Here is a 20,088-nt window from a genome sequence, read left to right as displayed (position 1 = left end):
GAGTTAGAGAGAGAGTGAATGAGTGAGGGAGGGAGGAGTTAGAGAGAGAGTGAATGAGTGAGGGAGGGAGGAGTTAGAGAGAGACAGTGGCTGTAGTGGAACAGGTTGAGAGCTTCAAGTTCCTTGGTGTCCACATCACGTACAAACTAACATGGTCCAAACACACCAAGACAGTCGTGAAGAGGGCACGACAAAGCCTATTCCCCCTCAGGAGACTGAAAAGATTTGGCATGGGTCCTCAGATCTTCAAAAAGTTCTACAGCTGCACCATCGAGAGCATCCTGACTGGTTGCATCACCACCTGGTATGGCAACTGCTCGGCCTCCGACCGCAAGGCACTACAGAGGGTAGTGCGTACGGCCCAGTACATCACTGGGGCCAAGCTTCCTCTCATCCAGGACCTCTACATTTACATTTTAGTCATTTAGCAGACGCTCTTATCCAGAGCGACTTACAGTTAGTGATTACATATTTTTTTTATACTGGCCCCCCGTGGGAATCGAACACACAACCCTGGCGTTGCAAACGCCATGCTCTATCAACTGAGCTACATCCCTGCCGGCCATTCCCTCCCCTACCCTAGACGACGCTGGGCCAATTGTGCGCCGCCCATGAGTCTCCCGGTCGCGGCCGGCTACGACAGAGCCTGGATTCGAACCAGGATCTCTAGTGGCACAGTTAGCACTGCGATGCAGTGCCTTAGACCACTGCGCCACTCAGGAGTTGGTCTATACCAGGCGGTGTCAGAGGAAGGCCCTAAAAATAATCAAAGACTCCAGCCACCCTAGTCATAGACTGCTCTCTCTGCTACTGCATGGCAAGCCAAGTCTAGGTCCAAAAAGTTTCTTAACAGATAATCATGGCTATCCAGACTATTTGCATTGCCACCCCACCCCACCCCACCCCACCCCAACCCCCTCTTTTACGCTGCTGCTACTCTGTTTATTTTTATGCATAATCACTTTAACTCTACCAACATGTACATATTACCTCAATTACCTCGACTAACCGGTGCCCCCGCACATGGACTCTGTACCGGTACCCCCTGTATATAACCTCCCTACTGTTATTTTATTTTACTGCTGCTCTTTAATTATTTGCAATTTTGTATTTTTTTCTTAAAAAACTGTGTTGTTGGTTAAGGGCTTGTAAGTAAGCATTTCACTGTAATATCTACACCTGTTGTATTCGGCAAATGTGGCAAATACAATTTGATTTGATTTGATTTGAGTTAGACAGAGACAGTGAATGAGTGAAGGAAGGAGCAGTTAGAGAGAGAGTGAATGAGTGACAGAGGGAGGAGTTAGAGAGAGAGAGAGAGACAGGAGGGATCAGAGACAAAGAATGAGAAGGGTAGAATAACATAAAGAGGAGGAGGGGGACAGATAGTGAAGGAGGAGGGGGATAGCTTTGACGAAATATTAGCAGCTTGTTTCTTGGTCGGGACTTTCCCAATACTGGCCCTTCGTCTCACACACACTCCGTCGGACACACACTCCGTCGGACACACACTCCGTCGGACACACGCGGCTGGAGCTGGGACTAACGGTAAGAGCAGCAGCTAGCCTCTTGACTTCAGGGTTAGGGCTCAGGGTGGGGGAGAGGGTCAGGCACACAGGAAGTAGCAATGAATGAAAGGGACTGTTCACTCTCTCCCTCGCTCCATCTTTCTTCACTCTTTTCCTTCCCTGGGTACTCCTGAAAAGAAAGCAATGGAAGGAATGAGTGAAAGGAATGACTCCAGGAGTGAATGGTTTGAGAGAGAGAGAGAGAGAGAGAGAGAGAGAGAGAGAGAGAGAGTAGGAGAGAGAGAGAGAGAGAGAGAGAGAGAGAGAGAGAGAGAGAGAGAGAGAGAGAGAGAGAGAGAGAGAGAGAGAGAGAGAGAGAGAGAGAGAGAGAGAGAGAGAGAGAGAGAGAGAGAGAGAGAGAGAGAGAGAGAGAGAGAGAGAGAGAGAGAGAGAGAGAGAGAGAGAGAGAGAGAGAGAGAGAGAGAGAGAGAGAGAGAGAGAGAGAGAGAGAGAGAGAGAGAGAGAGAGATAGGCTACCCGTCCTATTGGGGGAGGACGCAGAGAGCTGTGGGTTGGCAGTGCACTACATTGCTGCCTGCCATAAGATGAGGGACAGTGTCCAACCAACCTGCACATGTCCTCTATGCTTATTGTTACTGTTCAGTGGTTATTTTGACCCTTGGTTATTGTTGTTACTGTTGTCCCGTTGACAATATTGATTATTATTATTAATTATGTTAATATTGTAAATCTCCAAAGTAAGCTTTGGCAATATGTACATTGTTATGTCAATGAGAGAGAGAGAGAGAGAGAGAGAGAGAGAGAGAGAGAGAGAGAGAGAGAGAGAGGTGTGTGTGGTCACTCACGCCGAGTACTCTGGTACAGTGTCTTGGAAGGCAGGCAGGTGGGAATACTTTTTGTGACTTTTTTCACATATTTAAAACGTCCCTCCAATGATTTCTAACCTTTAAACAACCAGATAAATGTTATCTTTCTCTGAAGAAGGTAGTGTCCTGTGAATTGGTAGACATAAACGTTTATTACTGCTAGTTTCTCTACTTCAGCTCTGTCTCTATTTGTCTAGTAGGAGGGTTTGTTTCAGTCGAAAATATGTCCGTGTTTGTCTGGAAAGGATGTCAGACAGGAAAATGCTCTTGATTACTGTGGAGTGATTTTTGGAATGATGCTGATGATGAGGAGGAGGAAGAGGAGGGTCTATAACATCATTGATGTTATGTGCATACTTAGTGTCCTGCTGTGTTTTGGCTTGCTCTAGCCATTCACTGTATGACAGACATTGTTTTGGCTTGCTCTAGCCATTCACTGTATGACAGACATTGTTTTGGCTTGCTCTAGCCAGTCATTGTGACAAACATTATTTTGGTGTGTTGTGTGTAAGTGACAACACCCAAACACACACACACTATTGTGCAGCCCTATTAGCATTGCTTTGTTGTCGCCCTCAGTATCCTGCACAGGCCATTGTAACTTTCACCTGGTGACCTCCAAGTCCCCTGCAGCCAATCTAAAGACATCAATTATGTAGAGTGGCTTGCGAAAGTATTCACCCCACTTGGCATTTTTCCTATTTTGTTGCCTTACAACCTGGAATTAAAATGGATTTTTGGGGGGGGTTGTATCGTTTGATTTACACAACATGCCTACCACTTTGAAGATGCAAAATATTTTTGATTGTGAAACAAACAAGAAATAATAAGAAAAAAAAAAAGAAACCTTGAGCGTGCATAACTATTCACCCCCCCAAAGTCAATACTTTGTAGAGCCACCTTTTGCAGCAATTACAGCTGCAAGTCTCTTGGGGTATGTCTCTATAAGCTTGGCACATCTAGCCACTGGGATTTTTGCCCATTCTTCAAGGCAAAACGGCTCCAGCTCCTTGAAGTTGGATGGGTTCCGCTGGTGTACAGCAATCTTTAAGTCATACCACAGATTCCCAATTGGATTGAGGTCTGGGCTTTGACTAGGCCATTCGAAGACATTTAAATGTTTCCCCTTAAACCACTCAAGTGTTGCTTTAGCAGTATGCTTAGGGTCATTGTCCTGCTGGAAGGTGAACCTCCGTCCCAGTCTCAAATCTCTGGAAGACTGAAACAGGTTTCCCTCAAGAATTTCCCTGTATTTAGCGCCATCCATGATTCCTTCAATTCTGACCAGTTTCCCAGTCCCTGCAGATTAAAAACATCCCCACAGCATGATGCAGCCAACACCATGCTTCACCGTGGGGATGGTGTTCTCGGGGTGATGAGAGGTGTTGGGTTTGCGCCAGACATAGTGTTTTCCTTGATGGCCAAAAAACTCAATTTTAGTCTCATCTGACTAGAGTACCTTCTTCCATATGTTTGGGGAGTCTCCCACATGCCTTTTGGCGAACACCAAACGTGTTTGCTTATTTTCTTCTTTAAGCAATGGCTTTTTTCTGGCCACTCTTCCATAAAGCCCAGCTCTGTGGAGTGTATGGCTTAAAGTGGTCCTATGGACAGATACTACAATCTCCGCTGTGGAGCTTTGCAGCTCCTTCAGGGTTATTTTTGGTGACTTTTTTGCCTCTCTGATTAATGCCCTCCTTGCCTGGTCCGTGAGTTTTGGTGGGCGGCCCTCTCTTGGCAGGTTTGTTGTGGTGCCATATTCTTTCCATTTTTTAATAATGGATTTAATGGTGCTCTGTGGGATGTTCAAAGTTTCAGATATTTTTTTATAACCCAACCCTGATCTGTACTTCTCCACAACTTTGTCCCTGACCTGTTTGGAGAGCTCCTTGGTCTTCATGGTGCTGCTTGCTTGGTGGTGCCCCTTGCTTAGTGGCGTTGCAGACTCTGGGGCCTTTCAGAACAGGTGTATATACAGCTCTGGAAAAAAATTAAGAGACCACTGCAAAATTATCAGTTTCTCTGGTTTTACTATTTATAGGTATGTGTTTGGGTAAAAATAACATTTTTGTTTTATTCTATAAACTACTGACAACATTTCTCCCAAATTCCAAATAAAAATATTGTCATTTAGAGCATTTATTTGCAGAAAATGACAACTTGTCAAAATAACAAAAAAAGATGCAGTGTTGTCAGACCTCGAATAATGCAAAGATATTAAGTTCATGTTCATTTTTAAACAACACAATACTAATGTTTCAACTTAGGAAGAGTTCAGAAATCAATATTTGGTGAAATAACCCTGATTTTCAATCACAGCTTTCATGCATCTTGGCATGCTCTCCACCAGTCTTTCACATTGATGTTGGGTGACTTTATGCCACTCCTGGCGCAAAAATTCAAGCTGCTCGGCTTTGTTTGATGGCTTGTGACCATCCATCTTCCTCTTGATCACATTCGAGAAGTTTTCATTGGGGTTCAGGTCTGGAGATTGGGCTGGCCATGACAGAGTCTTGATCTGGTGGTCCTCCATCCACACCTTGATTGACCTGGCAGTGTGGCATGGCCCATTGTCCTGCTGGAAAAACCAATCCTCAGAGTTGGGGAGCAATGTCAGAGTAAAAGGAAGCAAGTTTTCTTCCAGGACAACCTTGTACATGGCTTGATTCATGTGTCCTTCACAAAGACAAATCTGCCCGATTCCAGCCTTGCTGAAGCACCCCCAGATCATCACCGATCCTCCACCAAATTTCACAGTGGGTGCGAGACACTGTGGCTTGTAGGCCTCTCCATCTAACCATTAGACAACCAGGTGTTGGGCTAAGCTGAAAATTGACTCATCAGAGAAGATGACCTTACTCCGGTCCTCTACGGTCCAATCCTTATGGTCTTTTGCAGACCTCAGCCTGGCTCATCTTTGCTTCTCATTGATGAAGGGCTTTTTTCTAGCTTTGCACGACTTCAGCCCTGCCCCTATGCGCCTGTTTCGAACCGTCCTTGCTGTGCACTTCACCCCAGCTGCCGTCTACCATTCTTTTTGTAGGTCACTTGATGTCATCCTACGGTTGTTGAGTGACATTCGAATTAGTTAGCGGTCATCCCGGTCAGTAGAGAGTCGTTCTCACCCTCTGCCGGTCTGTAGCTTTGTTGTCCCCAATGTCTGCTGCTTGAACTTATTCTTATGGACCGCCGTCATTGACATTTTAAGGATGGAAGCAACCTGACGCTCACTGTATCCCTCTGCCAGTAAAGCCAGAATTGAACCCTTCTTTTCCTCACTCAAAACTTTCCTTTTCAACTCTTTTGACATGGTCAATAGTTTTTAATATTACTTTTGAGGTACTATTAGCACTGTTTTTGCCATCCAACTGGTCCTATTGCAGGAGGATAGTGATGACCACAGCAGTGGATTTTATACTTTTCCTTATTAAATAAGATTTGGTTCAGGTGATCACCTAATCAGTACCTAATTCAGTAGAATGAGGTGTGCCTGTGTTGGAATTCAACGGACACTGGAATGGAATGGCTGTCATACATGTAGAGATGCTGATTTAAGAAAAATGTGCAGTGGTCTCTTAATTTTTTCCAGAGCTGTATACTGAGATCATGTGACAGATCATGTGACACTTAGATTGCACACAGGTGGACTTTATTTAACTAATTATGTGACTTCTGAAGGTAATTGGTTGCACCAGATCTTATTTAGGGGCTTCATAGCAAAGGGGGTGAATACATATGCACGCACTACTTTTCCTTTTTTTTTTTTTTGAATTTTCTAAAACAAGTCTTTTTTTCATTTCACTTCACCAATTTGGACTATTTTGTGTATGTCATTTACATGGAATCCAAATAAAAATCAATTTAAATTACAGGTTGTAATGCAACAAAATAGGAAAAAAGCCAAGGGGGCTGAATACTTTTGCAAGGCACTGTATTCACCATAATAACCAGTTTCACATTCGTAATATCATCTGATGTATTGAAGGGGTCAAATGATCTGTGTATTGAAGTGGTCATATCATCTGATGTATTGAAGGGGTCAAATCATCTGATGATTTGAAGAGGTCATAACACCTGATGTATTGAAGGGGTCATATCACCTGATGTATTGAAGGGGTCAAATCAGATAATGTATTGAAGGGGTCATATCACCTGATGTATTGAAGGGGTCAAATCAGATAATGTGTTGAAGGGGTCATATCATCTGATGTATTGAAGGGGTCATATCACCTGATGTATTGAAGAGGTCATATTATCTGATGTATTGAAGAGGTCATATTATCTGATGTATTGAGGGGTCATATCATCTGATGTATTGAAGGGGTCAAATCAGATAATGTGTTGAAGGGGTCATATCATCTGATGTATTGAAGGGGTCATATCATCTGATGTATTGAAGGGGTCAAATCACCAGACAGGCAGTTGACACTTACTGTAGAGCAATCAAACCAACATTGCAATATTTCAACTCTATTTGCACTCCTTGTGTGTGTGTGTGTGTGTGTGTGTGTGTGTGTGTGTATGTCTGTCTGTGAAAAGTGTGTGTGTGTGTGTGAAAAGTGTGTGTGTGTTGAGGCGATCATTAATACGATTGTGCTGCTGTCAAAGGAACAAGACTGTTTAATAATGAAGGATAACCAGTATAATTAGTCTTAAAGGGTCAATCTAAGCGTTGTGTTGTTATCAGGTAAACTGAGAGGGGCCACTCACATTCGGCATTGTGGCCTGAGAGGTCAGGTGAATTATTCAGCAGTTGATTGTTCGGGGCTTTTGTGTTCTCTGTGCTCCGGTCAAAATAAGTTACGTTGTCCCGCCCATCTCCTCTCCTTCTCTCTCCCAATCTCCTCCCCTTCTCCCCTGCTCTCCTCTCCTTCTCCCTCCCAATCTCCTCCCCTCCTCCCCTGCTCTCCTCTCCTCCCCTCCTCCCTCCCCCTTTCCTCTCCTCTCCTCTCCTCTCCTCTCCTCTCCTCTCCTCTCCTCTCCTCTCTCTCTCCTCTCCTCTCCTCTCCTCTCCTCTCCTCTCCTCTCCTCTCCTCTCCTCTCCTCCCCTTTCCTACCCCCTCATTCAGATTCACAGCCCCACAACTGCCACCACTCTCTCCCCTCCAACTTTATATTGACATCAGACAGTACATGACATTGTCAGGTGATTTCCATTGCTTTACAGGAGGCATTACTCATTTATCTACAGACAGTATCCACCCATAGCTCATCACCGCAATCTCTATATCTCCCCTAACCACTGATTTCTGATCAGCTCTCCTTAGCCCAGGTCCAACCTAGATTATCATAACCTTAAAGGGAAAATCCACTCAAAAACGATATTTTGGTATTTATTTAATTAGTCCACTGTTGATACAATCCCAAAATGTTTTGCATGTCAGCAGTCAAGTTTTCCAGATATTGGACTTTCAAAAAGCAAAGTGTCACCGGCCCCATCATCAAAATACATAATGTGATGATGTGGCCGGTGACACTTTGCTGATTATTTCAGGGATACACAACATCCTGAAATATATGTAGATATATTTTTAGAACTAATACTATATTTCCCTTGACGTAGTGATGCTGCATGTAAAAATGGCTCAACATATCCCACAGTCCCCTATTGTTACTCTGCTTTGTGCTCACCAGTTGCTTATGCTAAATGAACCCTTGCTGTATCTTTTGTGTCGCAACAGACAGGTTTGTATGTTTGCCTATAGTCCATGAACTATACTGAAGCATTGTCGGAATGTTTTGCCATGGTCCATGCCTTACTAGTATTGTCATAGTGTACGGTTTGAAAAATTCCTTGGTCCGAACTCCCAGCTCTGTCTGGGCAGTAAGGCTACAACAGTGTTTTCCTTTCAGCCGTTCAGTGGTCTTGGTCCGGTCCGGTCCGGTCTGCTGTTAAGGCTTCCTGCTATTGTGATGTGTTATCAGCAGTTAATCAAGGCTTTCTGTCACCACAGGTTTTAGCTACTGTATGTGTTACCATACTTGGTCATAAAAGTGCCTTAGAGAGTATTTAACTTTATGTGTTAGTTAGTGGGTAACTGGGTTAGCAATGTAGATATTGTGTGTATATGTGTGTGTAACAGATATGTAACAGATATGACAGCATCTTATGCAGCCATTGGAAGTTTTGTGTGACCTTACAGACATGTGAAGAGGTCACATCCTGAATTCCTGATTCACCTTCGTCTCCTGTAAGACACACACACACACACACACACACACACACATGTGAGACCCTTTACATAGCAGCCAGACATTGGGGAGGCCACTCCCACGAATTCCCAGCCATCTCCTACTTCCTCCGCTCCCATTCCAACAGCTCTCAGTCAAATTGTATTTGCGATTAAGAAAATTGCCTGCTTTTAACAATGCAGCTAGAGATTCATTGGGATGCTCTTGCTTTTTAATGGAAAGCCTTGTGTCTTGCTTAGTACATTAAGAGTGAAGCTAATTATAACCAGGTAGCTGATAACAGCAGAGAGCTGTTATTCCTGTCCACTTCCTGTTGACAAACATAAGATCAACTGTACATGACGTCTCAGAATCAGCTGGGCTACAGATCACCCTCTCATAGGACTCTTATCCAGAGTGACTTACGGTTGGTGCATTCATCTTAAAATAGCTAGGTGAGACAACCACATCTCAGTTATATACTGAACAAAAATATACACGCAACATGTAAAGTGTTGGTCCCATGTTTCATGAGATTTCATGAGCTTTTCCATACACACAAAAAAAGCATATTTCTCTCAAATGCTGTGCACAAATTTGTTTACATCCCTGTTAGTAAGCATTTCTCCTTTTCCAAGATAATCCATCCACCTGACAGGTGTGGCATATCAAGAAGCTGATTAAACAGCATGATCATTACACAGGTGCATCTTCTGCTGGGGACAATAAAAGGCCACTCTAAAATGTGTAGTTTTGTCACACAACACAATGCCACAGATGTCTCAAGTTTTGAGGGAGCGTGCAATGGCATGCTGACTGCAGGAATGTCCACCAGAGCTGTTGCCAGATAATTTAATGCACATTTCTCTACCATAAGCCACCTCCAACTGAGTTTTAGAGAATACGTCCAACCGGCCTCACAACTGCAGACCACGTGTAACCATGCCAGCCCAGGACCTCCACATCCGGTTTCTTCGCCTGCGGGATCATCTTAGACCAGCCACCTGGACAGCTGATGAAACTGAGGAGTATTTTTGTCTGTAACACAATAAAATAACAATAACGAGGCTATATACAGGGGGTACTGGTACCGAGTCAATGTGCGGGGGTACAGGTTAGTAGAGGTAATTGAGGTAATATGTACATGTAGGTAGGGGTAAACTGACTATGCATATATAATAAACAGCGAGTAGCAGCAGCGTAAAAAGGGGGTCAATGCAAATAGTCCGGGTAGCCATTTGATTAACTGTTTAGCAGTCTTATGGCTTGGGGGTAGAAGCTATTAAGGAGCCTTTCTGCTTGCCATGCAGTAGCAGAGAGAACAGTCTATGACTTAGGTGGCTGCAGTCTTTGACAATTTTTAGGGCCTTCCTCTGCCTCTGCCTCTGCGTCTGACTGGTTTAGAGGTCCTGGATGGCAGGAAGCTTGGCCCCAGTGATGTACTGGGCCGTACGCACTACCATCTGTAGTGGCTTGCGGTCGGAGGCAGAGCAGTTGCCATACCAAGTGGTGATGCAACCAGTCAGGATGTTATCGATGGTGCAGCTGTAGAACTTTTTTGAGGATCTGAGGACCCATGCCAAATAATTTCAGTCTGAGGGGAATAGGCTTTGTCGTGCCCTCTTCACGACTCTCTCTGGTGTGTTTGGACCATGTTAGTTTGTTCGTGATGTGGACACCAAAGAACTTGAAGCTCTCGACACGCTCCACTACAGCCCTGTCGATGTGAATGGGGCGTGTTCGGCCCTCCTTTTCCTGTAGTCCACGATCAGCTCCTTTGTCTTGCTCATGTTGAGGGAGAGGTTGTTGTCCTGGCACCACACTGCCAGGTCTCTGACCTCCCTGTAGGCTGTCTCATCGTTGTCGGTGATCAGGCCTACCACAGTCGTGTCGTCGGCAAACTTAATGATGGTGTTGGAGTCATGCGTGGCCACACAGTCGTGGGTGAACAGGGAGTACAGGAGGGGACTAAGCACACACCCCTGAGGGACCCCCGTGTTGATGTTCAGTGGGGCAGATGTGTTGTTGCCTACCCTTACCACCTGGGGGCGGCCCATCAGGAAGTCATGTGTTGCTTTAATGCTGATATTTAGTTTTACCCCAGGCATCAACTGTCTTACACTCTGGGGATTATGTCATCACCCAAACGTGTGTCTGGGGGTGTATAAGAGAGGGTTAGACTAAGGGCTCTATTCAATCCATATCGCGGAAGTTCAGCGCAATCTGTAACGCTTCAGCAATAGAGATTGAATAGAGCCCGTAGTAAATCTGCCCTTGATAGAAAAACTAAAGATGCTTGCAAAGACTAATTCTTGCTCAGGTTTCCTTGTCTTCCTGTGGTGAAGGTGGGCTGAGGTGGGCTAACCAAATACATAGACATGCTCTACTTCCAAATCTCTCTCTCTGTCACGCACACACATAAGCTACCATCTTTCTCATTTCTCAGCAGCCTTGCCTCTCTGTGCTCTTGCTGTGAGTATGTGTGAAGGCTGGAAAGAGACAGATTAATAGAAACAGCTTTAATAAACTAACATTTGACATTTAGAATTAAAGCATGATCAGACCTTATGAAGGATGTGATGATATGATCACTCTGGAGGAATATCTGACATTATCCTGATGACATTACCCTGATGACATTATCCTGCTGATATTACCCTGATGACATTACCCTGATGACATTATCCTGATGACATTATCCTGATGACATTATCCTGATGAAATTATCCTGATGAAATTATCCTGCTGATATTATCCTGCTGACATTATCCTGATGACATTACTCTGATGACATTATCCTGATGACATTACCCTGATGACATTATCCTGATGACATTTTAAGCGCTAGAGTAGGTGTGGTTGGTTCAGCTCCTCCTCGTTGCTTTAATGATCTGCCCTGTTTGGCAACGGATCCCAGACTGGGATGGAAAATGTACTGTGTAGTGGTTTTAGGGGGCTGTATGGTTGTCTTCAGGAGGCTGTTTAAATAAGGGGACTGTTTGACTTGGTATATTTGGAGGGCTTTACACAATGAATAGATGATGGATGGATGGTAGGCTTGAAGGTGACACTGGAAGGAGCATGAGAGTATGTGTGTGTGTGTGTGTGTGCGTACGTGCGTGCGTGTGTGTGTGTGTGTGTGTGTGTGTGTGTGTGTGTGTGTGTATTTGAGCGGACTGGGGCCTCTGTGTGACTGTTTTAAAACACACATTCTTAAATACACACGTATGTGCTATAAATATGTCGAGAGATGAGTTCACCATGACAGCCAGTCCTGAGAGGCGGAGCCTAATAGTCTTCCGTAGCTCAGTTGGTAGAGCATGGCACTTGCTACGCCTGGGTTGTGGGTTTGATTCCCACGGGGGACCAGTATGAAGAAAGTATGAAAGTGTATGCACTCACTACTGTAAGTCGCTCTGGATAAGAGCATCTGCTAAATGACTCAAATGTAAATGTAAAACAGCTGCACAAACACACTTGTGTCATCCCTGATACTGTCTGGCAGAGTGACATCATCCCTGATACTGTCTGGCAGAGTGACGTCATCCCTGATACTGTCTGGCAGAGTGACGTCATCCCTGATACTGTCTGGCAGAGTGACGTCATCCCTGATACTGTCTGGCAGAGTGGACGTCATCCCTGATACTGTCTGGCAGAGTGACGTCATCCCTGATACTGTCTGGCAGAGTGACGTCATCCCTGATACTGTCTGGCAGAGTGACGTCATCCCTGATACTGTCTGGCAGAGTGACGTCATCCCTGATACTGTCTGGCAGAGTGACGTCATCCCTGATACTGTCTGGCAGAGTGACGTCATCCCTGAAACTGTCTGGCAGAGTGTTGTGTCATCCCTGATACTGTCTGGCAGAGTGTTGTCATCCCTGATACTGTCTGGCAGAGTGTTGTCATCCCTGATACTGGCTGGCAGAGTGTTATGTCATTCCTGATACTGGATAGCAGAGTGTTGTGTCATCCCTGATACTTTCTGGCAGAGTGTTGTCATCCCTGATACTGGCTGGCAGAGTGTTGGGTCATCCCTGATACTGGATAGCAGAGTGTTGTGTCATCCCTGATACTGTCTGGCAGAGTGTTGTCATCCCTGATACTGTCTGGCAGAGTGTTGTATCATCCTTGATGCTGCCTGACAGAGTGTTGGGTCATCCCTGATACTGTCTGGCAGAGTGTTGTGTCATCCCTGATACTGTCTGGCAGAGTGTTGTGTCATCCCTGATACTGTCTGGCAGAGTGTTGTCATCCCTGATACTGTCTGGCAGAGTGTTGTATCATCCTTGATGCTGCCTGACAGAGTGTTGGGTCATCCCTGATACTGTCTGGCAGAGTGTTGTGTCATCCCTGATACTGTCTGGCAGAGTGTTGTGTCATCCCTGATACTGTCTGGCAGAGTGTTGTAATCCCTGATACTGTCTGGCAGAGTGTTGTGTCATCCCTGATACTGTCTGGCAGAGTGTTGTCATCCCTGATACTGTCTGGCAGAGTGTTGTGTCATCCCTGATACTGTCTGACAGAGTGTTGTGTCATCCCTGATACTGTCTGACAGAGTGTTGTGTCATCCCTGATACTGTCTGGCAGAGTGTTGTGTCATCCCTGATACTGTCTGGCAGAGTGTTGTGTCATCCCTGATACTGTCTGACAGAGTGTTGTGTCATCCCTGATACTGTCTGGCAGAGTGTTGTGTCATCCCTGATACTGGCTGGCAGAGTGTTGTGTCATTCCTGATACTGTCTGGCAGAGTGTTGGGTCATCCCTGATACTGGCTGGCAGAGTGTTGTCATTCCTGATACTGTCTGGCAGAGTGTTGTCATCCCTGATACTGCCTGGCAGAGTGTTGTCATCCCTGATACTGGCTGGCAGAGTGTTTGGCAGAATGTTTGTTTGAAGTCTGTAAGGTTTAATGTGTAAAGGCGTTGACCTTTCTGAATCATTTAATTGGCTCATAAGGCTCCTCTCATCTCTGTTTTATCAACAAGCACAACCGCCCAAATCATCCCAAAAATATTCTCTATAAATGTGACCTTCCCTATAAAACCTTGAAGCATAAAACGTGAGTGAGGCAGGATGCAGTGCTTGGTAGTGGCTAATGTGATTTCACTCACACACACATGATTTTAATGGCTATTTTGAAGGGGCCCCTCCCTTTGACTCACCACCAACCCTCCCTCCCTGTATGATGGGGAAGAGGTCAAAGGTTGAGGAGGCTGATGAAACTCACAGCAAGAATCTGACTGAAAATGAAACTGCCTGGCCACACACAGACAGATATAAAGGATATGTTGTTTATACTGAGAGAGAGAGAGAGAGAGAGAGAGAGAGAGAGAGAGAGAGAGAGAGAGAGAGAGAGAGAGAGAGAGAGAGAGAGAGAGAGAGAGAGAGAGAGAGAGAGAGAGAGAGAGAGAGAGAGAGAGAGAGAGAGAGAGAGAGAGAGAGAGAGAGAGAGGGGATATGATATTTGGATCTCTTAAGATCTCCCAGATGTTCACAAACCAAGCTGGACACTGGACACCTCATAGGGTACTTTCTCCAAAACACTCTCCCATGAGAAGCAGAAGTATCTCATTTAGGATCCCCAACATGTTTCACCCTGGGATGATAGTCTGTTACTTGTGTTATTGTTTACAGTGGTTGTTAAATTAAGTGAATGGGTATTTTAGTCCACAAGTAACCATGTTCTCTCCAATCCCCAGATAAATTCCATTGGTAGATGAAGAGTGTGAAGAAGAGGCAGATAAGATGTCGTTCTTTGGCCTAGACTATGCCCATAAGAAAGAGAGTGGTAAGGATCTGATTGGAGTCTCCGGACTTGACTGCTCTAAAGACATTTCATATTTCGAAATGAGCCATTGGTTTAGAGATACACTATATATACAAAAGTATGTGGACACCCCTTCAAATTACAGGATTCGGCTATTTCAGCCACACCCGTTGCTGACAGGTTTATAAAAATGTACTGTTTATTACGCTAGTATAACCTGATTATATAATGAAACCAAATTACTACTACTCTCTCTCTGTCTCTCTCTCTCCCCCTCTTTCTCTCTCTCTCTCGCTCTCTTCTCTCTCTCTGTCCTGTTCTCTCTCTCTCTCTCTCTCTCTCTCAATTCTATTCAATTCAATTTCAATTCAATTTCAATTTAAGGGCTTTATTGGCATGGGAAACATAAGTTAACATTGTCATAGCAAGTGAAGTAGATAATAAACAAAAGTGAAACAAATAATAAAATTAACAGTAAACTTTACACTCACAAAGTTCCAAAATAATAAATGTCATATTATGTATATATACAGTGTCCCCCCCCCCTCTCTCTTTTTTCTCTCTCTCTCCTCTCTCTCTCTCTCTCTCTCTCTCTCTCTCTCTTCTCTCTCTCTCTCTCTCTCCCTCTCTTCTCTTCTTCTCTCTCTCTCTCTCTCTCTCTCTCTCTCTCTCTCTCTCTCTCTCTCTCTCTCTCTCTCTCTCTCTCTCTCTCTCTCTCTCTCTCTCTCTCTCTCTCTCTCTCTCTCTCTCTCTTTCTCTCTCTCTGTCCTGTTCTCTCAGAGTTGGAGAGGAAACTGAGGGCAAATGACAGAGAGTATAACCTCTCCTTCAAGTATGCGGTGAGTTCCCTGTAAACAACAGCTGGTGCACAAAATCAAATACTAAGGAAGTCTCTAGGTTTTGCTCGCCTGATGTAGAGTATCTTATGATAAGCTGTACACCACACTATTTACCAAGAGAGTTTTCATCTATATTTTTCATAGCTGTCTATTTACCACCACAAACCAATGCTGGCAATAAGATTGCACTGAATGAGCTGTATAAGGCCATTAGTGAACAGGAAAACGCTCATCCAGAGGCAGCGCTCCTAGTGGCCGAGACATTAATGCAGGAAAACTTAAATCCGTTCTACCTAATTTCTACCAGCATGTCAAATGTGCAACCAGAGGAAAAAAACCTCCTGATTCCTGCTTATAAGCAAAAACTAAAGCAGGAAGCACCAGTGACTCGGTTAATAAAAAAGTGGTCAGATGACGCAGATGCTAAGCTACAGGACAGTTTTGCTAGCACAGACTGGAACATGTTCCGGGATTCTTCAGATAGCATTGAGGAATAAACCACATCAGTCACTGGCTTTATCAATAAGTGCATTGATGATGTCGTCCCCACAGTGACCGTACGTACATACCCCAACCAGAAGCCATGGATTACAGGAAACATCCGCACTGAGCTAAAGGCTAGAGCTGCCGCTTTCAAGGAGCGGGACTCTAACCCGGACGCTTATAAGAAATCCCGCTATGCCCTCTGACGAACCATCAAACAGGCAAAGAATCAATACAGGACTAAGATTGAATCGTACTACACTGGCTCTGACGCTCGTTGGATGTGGCAGGGCTTGAAAACTATTACAGACTACAAAGGGAAGCACAGCCGCGAGCTGCCCAGTGACACAAGACTTCCAGACGAGCTAAACCACTTCTATGCTCGCTTCGAGGCAAGCAACACTGAAGCATGCATGAGAGCACCAGCTGTTCCGGATGACTATGTGATCACGCTCTCCGTAGCCGATGTGAGTAAGACTTTTAAGCAGGTCAACATTCACAAGGCTGCAGGGCCAGACGGATTACCAGGGACGTGTACTCTGAGCATGTGCTGACCAACTGGCAAGTGTCTTCACTGACATTTTCAACATGTCCCTGACTGAGTCTGTAATACCAACATGTTTCAAGCAGACCACCATAGTCCCTGTGCCCAAGGACACTAAGATAACCTTCCTAAATGACTACCGACCCGTAGCACTGACGTCTGTAGCCATGAAGTGCTTTGAAAGGCTGGTCATGGCTCACATCATCACCATTATCCCAGAAACCCTAGACCCACTCCAATTTGCATACCGCCCCAACAGATCCACAGATGATGCAATCGTTATTGCACTCCACACTGCCCCTTCCCACCTGGACAAGAGGAACACCTATGTGATAATGCTATTCATTGACTACAGCTCAGCATTCAACACCATAGTGCCCTCAAAGCTCATCACTAAGCTAAGGATCCTGGGACTAAACACCTCCCTCTGCAACTGGATCCTGGACTTCCTGACAGGCCGCCCCCAGGTGGTAAGGGTAGGTAACAACACATCTGCCACACTGATCCTCAACACGGGGGCCCCTCAGGGTTGCGTGCTCAGTCCCCTCCTGTACTCCCTGTTCACCCATGACTGCATGGCCAGGCACAACTCCAACATCATCATTAAGTTTGCCGACGACACAACAGTGGTAGGCCTGATCACCGACAACAATGAGACAGCCTATAGGGAGGAGGTCAGAGACCTGGCCATGTGGTGCCAGGATAACAACCTCTCCCTCAACGTGACCAAGACAAAGGAGATGATTGTGGACTACAGGAAAAAAAAAAGAGGACTGAGCACGCCCCCATTCTCATCGACGGGGCTGTAGTGGAACAGGTTGAGAGCTTCAAGTTCCTTGGTGTCCACATCACCAAGAACTATCATGGTCCAAACACACCAAGACAGTCGTGAAGAGGGCACGACAAACCCTATTCCCCCTCAGGAGACTGAAAATATTTGGCATGGGTCCTCAGATCCTCAAAAAATTCTACAGCTGCACCATCGAGAGCATCCTGACTGGTTGCATCACCGCCTGGTATGGCAACTGCTTGGCCTCCGACCGCAAGGCACTACAGAGGGTAGTGCGTACGGCCCAGTACATCACTGGGGCCAAGCTTCCTGCCATCCAGGACCTCTATACCAGGCGGTGTCAGAGGAAGGCCCTAAAAATTGTCAAAGACTCCAGCCACTCCAGTCATAGACTGTTCTCTCTGCTACTGCACGGCAAGCGGTACCGGAGTGCCAAGTCTAGGTCCAAAAGGCTTCTCAATAGCTTCTACCCCCAAGCCATAAGACTCCTGAACAGCTAATCATGGCTACCCGGACTATTTGCACTGCCCCCCCACCCCCACCCCCCACCCCATCTTTTTACGCTGCTGCTACTCTGTTAATCATTTATGCATAGTCACTTTAACTCTACCCACATGTACATATTACTTCAACTACCTCAACTAGCCAGTGCCCCCGCACATTGACTCTGCACCGGTACCCCCCTGTTATTTTATTTTACTTCTGCTCTTTTTTTCTCAACACTTTTTTGTTGTTGTTTTATTTTACTTTTTTATTAAAAATAAATGCACTGTTGGTTAAGGGCTGTAAGTAAGCATTTCACTGTAATGTCTGCACCTGTTGTATTCGGTGCATGTGGCCAATAACATTTGATTTGATTTGATTTGGTTGAATATGTGTGTGTATGTGCCTATGCATTGTTATCCTCAGGGGTTAACTCCTCTGTGGTTCACCATCCTGGTGTGTGTGTGTGTGTGTGTGTGTGTGGTCCTTTGTGCATGCATGCTCTTGTGTATTGAGTTAGTCCCCTGGGACCAGACTATACACTGTCTGTTTATTGTCATGCTGCTGGCAGACTGCTAGGGGTCTGGTCTGGTCTGCCCTGGTCTGCTCTGGTCTGCTCTGGTCTGCTCTGGTCTGCTCTGGCCTGGTCTGCTCTGGTCTGCTCTGGTTTGCTCTGGTCGACTTCCCTTGTCTTGTCTTCTCTTGACTTGTTTTATCTTCTCTTCTATTGTCTTCTCTTGTCTTCTCTTGTCTTCTCTTGTCTTCTATTCTCTTCTATTGTCTTCTATTATCTTGTCTTGTCTTATCTTGTATTGTATTGTCTTCTCTTGTCTTGTATTCTCTTCTCTTGTCTTCTCTTGTCTTCTCTTGTCTTCTCTTGTCTTCTATTCTCTTGTCTTGTCTTATCTTGTACTGTATTGTCTTCTCTTGTATTGTATTGTCTTCTCTTCTCTTGTCTTCACTTCTCTTCTCTTATCTTCTCGTGTCTTGTCTTCTCTTGTTTTCTCTTGTCTTCTCTTCTCTTCACTGTCTTGTATTGTATTCTCTTGTCTTCTCTTGTCTTCTCTTGTCTTCTCTTGTCTTGTATCGTATTGTTTTCTATTCTCTTGTCTTCTCTTGTCTTCTCTTGTAATGTATTATCTTCTCTTCTCTTGTCTTCTCTTGTCTTCTCTTGTCTTGTATCATATTGTTTTCTATTCTCTTGTCTTATCTTGTCTTGTCTTGTATCATATTGTCTTCTCTTTGCTGTCTTGTATTCTCTTCTCTTCTCTTGTATTCTCTTGTCTTCTTTTGTCTTGTCTTGTCTTCTCTTGTCTTCTTTTCCCTTCTCTTGTCTATGCTTCTCTTGTCTTGTCTTGTCTTCTCTTGTATTGTATTGTCTTCTCTTGTATTGTATCATATTGTCTTCTCTTGTCTTCTCTTGTCTTCTCTTGTCTTCTCTTGTTTTGTCTTCTCTTGTCTTTTTTGTCTTTGCTTGTCTTGTCTTCTCTTCTCTTGTTTTGTATGGTATTCTCTTGTCTTCTATTGTCTTCTCTTGTCTTCTCTTGTCTTCTATTGTCTTCTTTTCTCTTCTCTTGTCTACTCTTCTATTGTCTTGTCTTCTCTGGTCTACTCTACTCTTGTCTTGTCTTGTATCGTATTGTCTTGTTTTCTCTTGTCAACTCTTGTCTTCTCTTGTCTTCTCTTGTCATCTCTTGTCTTCTTTTGTCTTCTCTTGTCTTGTCCTGTATTGTCTTCCCTTCTCTTGTCTTGTCTTTTCACCGTCTAGAAATGTGTCCCTTTTTTATCCTTGATTGAGTTAGGCTATTGAGTTAGGCTATATCTGGCTGCAGCACTGCAAGCTGGAAGTTGGTTATTTTTCTGCCAGAGATTCCCAGCTCTGAGGAACATGTCTGTTTGCATGGGTTCTCATTTTAATGATTTTGTGTTGGTGATACAGTGTGCATTTTCAATTGAGACAGTGCACTTTCAACTTCATATGTCACGGTTAACTAAGCCAGAACCCAGAAGCAGACCAGGACAAGGTACGTTGAGACAAAGGTGAGTGTTTATTAATAGATTCCGAGTGAGGCTGAATAATCCAGGGAACAGAGCGGGTGGCGTGGATGGGTTGTTGAGGGTGCAGTGGTTGGTCCGGTACTGGCTCGGCAGCCGCCCCGACCATCAGGCAGAGGTTGGGTGAAGGTTCCGGGTGAGAGATGTTCATGGCTAACGATCCGGCAGGAACTGGATGTTGGGCCAGAGCCTAAGAAGGGTGATGATCAGGACCAGGTGTGCAGATTGCTGGATGGGATGCAGGTGCGGAAAACAAGAGCGCTCCCGAGCGTTCAACCCTCGGGAAACTGGAGATTACGAACAGGAACACTAGTCACCAGACAGGACCCGACTCAGACAGCCGATCGTCACAGTACCCCCTCCGGCCGAACGCCACCGGGCGGACTCCCGGACGCCAGGGATGGAGCGGTAGAAGTCACTGATGAGGTCCGCATCAAGACCTGTCGCCGCGAATCCAACTCCTCTCTTCAGGGCCATCCCTCCCAGTCCACGAGATACTGGAAACCCCGGCCCCGCCGTCTGGAATCCAGATGCGACGCACCGTGTAGGCAGGACCAC

At 45.2% G+C, this 20,088-nt stretch overlaps 1 protein-coding gene across 2 annotated transcripts in view; it reads left to right on the top strand.

Moving 5' to 3' along the window:
- The first annotated feature begins 1,351 nt into the window (after positions 1–1,351).
- Positions 1,352–20,088, top strand: part of LOC121584347 (phospholipid-transporting ATPase ID) — a 58,707-nt gene continuing 39,970 nt past the window's right edge. For both annotated transcript variants that reach the window (XM_045225608.1, XM_045225609.1), the window contains exons 1-3: positions 1,352–1,548; positions 14,269–14,357; positions 15,117–15,175. In XM_045225608.1, coding sequence (XP_045081543.1) covers positions 14,315–14,357; positions 15,117–15,175 — 102 coding nt within the window. In that variant the 5' untranslated portion in view covers positions 1,352–1,548; positions 14,269–14,314. The remainder of the gene's footprint in view (positions 1,549–14,268; positions 14,358–15,116; positions 15,176–20,088) is intronic.

The sequence above is a fragment of the Coregonus clupeaformis genome, chromosome 16 (assembly GCF_020615455.1).
Source record: "Coregonus clupeaformis isolate EN_2021a chromosome 16, ASM2061545v1, whole genome shotgun sequence".
Taxonomy (NCBI): domain Eukaryota; kingdom Metazoa; phylum Chordata; class Actinopteri; order Salmoniformes; family Salmonidae; genus Coregonus; species Coregonus clupeaformis.
This window is presented reverse-complemented; position numbering and strand designations above follow the sequence as displayed.